The sequence below is a fragment of the Symphalangus syndactylus genome, chromosome 7 (genome assembly GCF_028878055.3).
Source record: "Symphalangus syndactylus isolate Jambi chromosome 7, NHGRI_mSymSyn1-v2.1_pri, whole genome shotgun sequence".
Classification (NCBI taxonomy): domain Eukaryota; kingdom Metazoa; phylum Chordata; class Mammalia; order Primates; family Hylobatidae; genus Symphalangus; species Symphalangus syndactylus.
The window spans coordinates 139,441,789-139,447,931 of NC_072429.2; the positions used below are offsets into that span (position 1 = coordinate 139,441,789).

Below are 6,143 nucleotides of genomic sequence, written 5' to 3' on the forward strand. Positions count from 1 at the left end.
TCGGCTCCTGGCTCCGCCCCGGGCCTTGCACTCAGGGGCGGTGTCCGGGCGCCGGCGCATGCGCAGATTGGGCGCGCGAGGCATCACGGAGCTCGTAGTTTCTAGGACAAGCCGCTCCCGGCCTCCCGGCCGCGCCTCCCCACACTACAACTCCCACGGGGCAGCGGGCGCGGCTCCCCGCACCCACCGGCTGGCCGGGCAGGGCAGCCACTTCGCGGTCGGGCCCGCCGGCTGCGGGCGCCCGCGCGAGGGGCGGGAAGATGGCGGACGTGGTCGTGGGCAAAGACAAGTGCGGGGAGCAGCGGCTCATCTCGCTGCCTCTATCCCGCATCCGGGTCATCATGAAGAGCTCCCCCGAGGTGTCCAGCATCAACCAGGAGGCGTTGGTGCTCACGGCCAAGGCCACGGTGAGGGGGCAGGGCGGGGGTGTGGGCCGCCCTTACCCGTCGCGCCCCGCCCCGCCGGGCTCTGGGCACTGCCCAGTCCCCTTGGGCCCGCGCGCGCCCCGCTGTCCCCGTCCCATGCCGACGCGCGCTTCGGTGCCCGCGCGCCCCCACACTTTCTCGCGCGTCTCCGCCCCGCCCACCCTGTGCCGCTACCTCATGTTCTCGAGTTTCTTCGCCCCGCCTGCCGCGCGCCTCTCCCGCCCTTTGTCGCCTTCCTTCGCTCCGCCCGCCCCTTCCTTCCCTGCGCACCTTCGCCCCGCCCACCCCACTGCGCTCCCGCCCTTTCTCTCGCGCTTCCATTCGGCAAACCCGTAAGCTCCCGCGTTCCTCTGCGCGCCTTTCGTCCCTCCCACCTGTGCGCTCCCGTCCTCCCTCGCGTGCGGCTCCCAGTTTCCGGCCGTACCCGTGGGCGTCGGCGCCTAGTGGCGCTCTTCTCTTTTGGGTTCTTTGGGGGCTCTTTCACCCGCGACTCCCTACTCCCAGCTTGCCTTTTTCTTGTCACTGGCCTGCTTCGTGCTTTGAGGGCCTTAACTCCTCCAGTGTCCCGTGGGAGGGGCAGCCGGGCGCTTCACCCGCGACTTGAGGCTCTTTTCCCGCGGGTGCGGTGCCAGCTCCAGCGGTCCGAGGCTTTCGAGCCCTCCCGCCCGCCGCACCTGGCCCCTCGTCTAAGAGGCAGCACATCCCGCAACCAGAATTTAAGGAAGTCCAGGGAACTTAGTTTTACAGCCTGCTTAGCATCCTCTTGGGTGCAAAATAGATAATTTTGTCTTTTTTTAAAAAAATTGCGTCTTGATAGTGTTAGGCCAGATGTTTTCCTGTTCTGACGCTGGGCCATGTTTCAGCTACACAGTTAAATGCTTTAGTTTGTCTTGGATTCTATTTTCCAGTCCCTACTTGTAGTTAAGTATATGATGTCCCTACAGCGTTGGACTAGAACTAAGGGAAGTGGGAAATTACAGGTTTCTTGCCCGCTTTATGTCAGAGCCGTGTTTTCCTAGAGCCCAGGGAAATAATTGCATATTCAGCATTTCATCTGGGGACATTTGTATTTTCCTATACAATTTCATTCTGTTGGTATTAAGGAATGAGGATTTATGCAGGCACTTCTGACCCGTTATTTTATTTTTTGAGATGGCGTTTCCCAGGCTGGAGTGCAGTGGCACTATCTTGCTCACTGCAACCTCTGCCTCGCAGGTTCAGATGATTCTCCTGCCTCAGCCTCCTGAGTAGCTGGGATTACAGGTGCCTGCCATCACACTCGGCTAATTTTTGTATTTTTTGGTAGAGACAGGGTTTCACCATGTTGCCCAAGTTGGTCTAGAACTGACCTCAGGTGATCCGTCTGCCTCAGCCTCCCAAAGTGCTGGGATTACAGGCGTGAACCACCACGCCCGTCTTTCTCATCCCTTATTAACTGAACTAGATGCATTAAAGTCAAAACCTGGAGAAAGGCTCAGTTCAGCCTCTGTAAAAATGAAGACTTGGCCCTGCTTATAGAACTGGGGTGTTGGCCAGGCACGGTGGCTCACGCCTGTAGTCCCAGCACTTTGGGAGGCCGAGGCGGGTGGATTACGAGGTCAGGACATCGAGACCATCCTGGCTAACACGGTGAAACCCTGTCTCTACTAAAAAAAAATACAAAAAATTAGCGGGGTGTGGTGGCGGGCGCCTGTAGTCCCAGCTACTCGGAGAGGCTGAGGGAGGAGAATGGCGTGAACCCGGGAGGCGGAGCTTGCAGTGAGCCGAGATCGCGCCACTGCACTCCAGCCTGGGCAACAGAGCGAGACTCCATCTCAAAAAAAAAAAAAAAAAGAACTGGAGTATGGGAGGGAGAAGATCAGTTCCGGTTGTTTCATTAGGTCTGAGGGTTGTCTGTCAGTTCCTAGAATAGAAAAGTTTCGGCAAAATGTGGGCTGTGGTCCCTGTAGTTGTAGGTGAACCACCTTAGAAACAGTGTATGCAAATAGAAGACTAAAAATGTATTCCTGAGCCAAATAGAATTTTTGAATGGCTTTTTGCTGCTTGCTTTTTTTTCTTTTTCTTTTTTTTGAGATGGAGTCTCTCTCTGTCGCCCAGGCTGGAGTGCAGTGGCGCGATCTCGGCTCACTGCAAGCTCCGCCTCCCGGGTTCACGCCATTCTCCTGCCTCAGCCTCTCCGAGTAGGTGGGACTACAGGTGCCCGCCACCACGCCCGGCTAATTTTTTTGTATTTTTAGTAGAGACGGGGTTTCACCGTGGTCTCGATCTCCTGACCTCGTGATCCACCTGCCTCGGCCTCCCAAAGTGCTAGGATTACAAGCGTGAGCCACCGCGCCCGGCCTGTTTTTTTTTTTTTTTTTTTAAATAGAGACGGGGTTTCACCGTGTTAGCCAGGAAGGTCTCGTGATCCGCCGACCTTGGCCTCCCAAAGTGCTGGGATTACAGGCGTGAGCCACGGCTGCCGGCCGCTTCTTTCTTTTACTCTAGAGATTGGTCATTAAACAGTTATGATTCATCTTTTTCGTAAGTTAGACATCTGAAATAAGCCTCTGGAAAATGGCTGCTTCTCTGCCAGTTTTGATACTGGCTTTGCCTTTCTTTCTGACCTCATGTTTTTCTTTGCCCCAGTGATTTTTTTTTCTTTTTTTTTTTTTTTTTTTTTGAGGTGGAGTCTTGCTTGATCGCCCAGGCTAGAGTGCTGCAACCTCCAACCTCCACCTCCCAGGTTCAAGCGATTCTTCTGCCTCAGCCTCCCAACTGGCTGGGATTACAGGTACCCGCCACCATGCCCAGCTAATTTTTGCATTTTTAATAGAGATGGGGTTTCACTATGTTGGCCAGTCTGGTCTCAAACTCCTGACCTCAAGTGATCCGCCTGCCTCAGCCTCCCGAAGTGTTGGTATTACTGGCGTGAGCCACCGCGCCTGGCCTCCCAGTGATTTCTTGTAATTTAATTTGAGAAACCAAGAGAATCTGAAGTCTTAATATACTTCTAAGCCTGATTAAGGAATCAACAATGTAATTTTAAAAATTAAGCTCTGTGGTACATTTTCAAAGCACACCTTTCATTTTCATTTTTCATTTTGTTTTAGGAGCTCTTTGTTCAATGCCTAGCCACCTATTCCTACAGACACGGCAGTGGAAAGGAAAAGAAAGTACTGACTTACAGTGATTTAGCAAATACTGCACAGGAATCAGAAACTTTTCAGTTTCTTGCAGGTACTTAGTCTTTGAAACATTCTGGTTAAAAAATGATTAGTAATCAATAGCTCTTTCCCCACCCCTTGCCTCCCTTCTGCTCTCACAGAATTAGACTTTGCTACTTTTTCCAAGCCGCAAAGTACTATGAGCTGTCACAGGAAGATATTTTTAGTCTGTTCTGTTTGAATGTTTGTAACGTGGTCCACCTAGAACAATAGTGAAGCCAACAACATTCACAAGGTGTTGGTTGGCCGCGTGTGCTGGGCAGTCCCTTATACGGGGACCCTTCCTGCCACTGAAGGGAAAACTCAGGCGGGGTCTACATGCCCGTAGTTAGAGCTTAAGTCTACCCGGGGGCTAGCCTCGCCTATCTCAGGTAGTCGGGCAGGGTTGCTCATAAAAGCAGCTCATAGAGACACCATGGTTTGTACTCACTGGAATGGAAAGAGGCCTGTAGCGTTCGTTAGGAGACAATGCTAGTTTCTTTGATATTTTACCCAGAAATGTAGCCTGAATTTCATCTTGTTTTGGAACCTCTTACAGAGGTCAAAGCAGGAACTAGTACATTTTGAAATGTGCATTGCTGTGTTCATAGTCTACCATAACCAATTGCTGATGTACGCTTTATGTTTTTAAGATATATTACCAAAGAAGATTTTAGCTAGTAAATACCTGAAAATGCTTAAAGAGGAAAAGAGGGAAGAAGATGAGGAGAATGACAATGATAATGAAAGTGACCATGATGAAGCTGACTCCTAAACCAAAAAAGTGCTTTAGAAACCAGCCTGGCGAGGACGGCCCTGGACCCGCTCCACTGTCTCTAAGTAAACACAGCACTGCCCGCTTTTAGCGTCTTCACTTCTTCATAGACTTCCAGTGCGTGGTATGCTTTCGAGGTATTCTTTCCAGGCCGAGATTGAGCACCTCATGCACCTACGCCACAAACAGCCAGAGGGAAAGCGACCCAGACAGCAGCCCCTCCTTGACAGGCCCACCCTGCAGCTCAGGCAGCAAGAAAACAGCCGATACCGGCAGCCATTGCAGCTCCAAACTGCAGAGGCAAGGCCAATTTTAACTTTTCAATTTACAGTCAATTTTGAAGAGCTTCTACGTATCAGTTATGTAAATTCGTATATTTTGGAATCAGTTCTTATAAACAGCTAGATTCAGTTTTAGCTAAATTTATAGTTTATAGGTAGTATGTTGCATTTGAATTTTTGTCTTTTTTTTTTTTTTTTTGAGACGGAGTCTCGCTCTGTCGCCCAGGCTGGACTGCAGTGGCGCAACCTCCGCTCACTGCAAGCTCCGTCTTCCGGGCTCACGCCATTCTCCTGCCTCAGCCTCCTGAGTAGCTGGGACTACAGGCGCCCGCCACCACGCCCGGCTAATTTTTTGGCATTTTTAGTAGAGACGGGGTTTCACCGTGTTAGCCAGGACGATCTCGATCTCCTGACCTCGTGATCCGCCCACCTCGGCCTCCCAAAGTGCTGGGATTACAGGCTTGAGCCACCGCGCCCGGCCTGAATTTTTGTCTTAAGAAAAGTGGACTGTTCAGATATTTTTATACTGTAAAGAAATATACTTTTCTATTAAAGATCTATATATATTTTTACAGTAAAATGCCTTATGGAACTAGTTTTAGAGCCCTCTATGGCTTTAAGGCCTTGCTTACTGCCTGCAAATTTTGAGAAATTTAAAAATAAGCATTCTAACACTTTTATTCCCACAGAAAAATTCCAAGTCAAATTATCAAATCAAATACAAAAATAAGTCTTACCTCTTGTATAAGCATGTTGTACTAAAAAAAATTTTGAAACATTTTGTATATTGAAGATCTCTCTCATCTTACTGTTCTTTGCTTTAAATTCTTGGCACTTCTTTTTACTGTCTATAAGAGAAAACCTATCATAAGCCCAATTTTTTTTTTCTACTTAGGGTAAATGTTTGGCTCCTCTCATTTCATTATCTTTTTTTTTTTTTTTAAGACAGATTCTCACTCAGTTGCCCAGGCTGGATTGCGGTGGCACTGTCTCAGCTCACTGCAACCTCTGCCTCCCAGGTTCAAGTGATTCTCCTGCCTCATCCTCCCGAGTAGCTGGGATTACAGGCGTGTGCCACCATGCCCAACCTATTTTTGTATTTTTAGTAGAGACGGGGTTCACCATGTTGGTCAGGCTGGTCTCAAACTCCTAACCTCAAGTGATCCACCTGTCTTGGCCTCCCAGAGTGCCGGGATTACAGGCGTGAGCCACTATGCCTGGCCTTCATTATCTGTTTGTTTTTTAAAAATAAAAAAGTTTATGATTTACATTCAGTAAAATCACCTTTTAGTGTCTAGTCTGTGAATTTTGACAAATACATAGTTTTGTAACCAATCAATAGGACAGTTCTGTCACCCAGGACATTCCCCTCTGTTCCCTGTATTTAGTCTCTTCTCTTGACCCCTACCAACCACTGGTGTTTTCTGTCCCTCTTGTTCATTAACATTTATTTTAAAATAAAATATTTTAAAATCTA

At 49.4% G+C, this 6,143-nt stretch overlaps 1 protein-coding gene across 1 annotated transcript; it reads left to right on the forward strand.

Annotated features, from left to right (window-relative positions):
- Positions 1–61: 61 nt before the first annotated feature.
- On the forward strand, positions 62–6,143 carry CHRAC1 (chromatin accessibility complex subunit 1). Its single transcript, XM_055287398.2, has 3 exons — positions 62–407; positions 3,518–3,644; positions 4,264–6,143. Exons 1-3 carry the CDS (start codon positions 261–263, stop codon positions 4,383–4,385), a joined length of 396 nt encoding a protein of 131 aa, XP_055143373.1. The 5' UTR covers positions 62–260; the 3' UTR covers positions 4,386–6,143.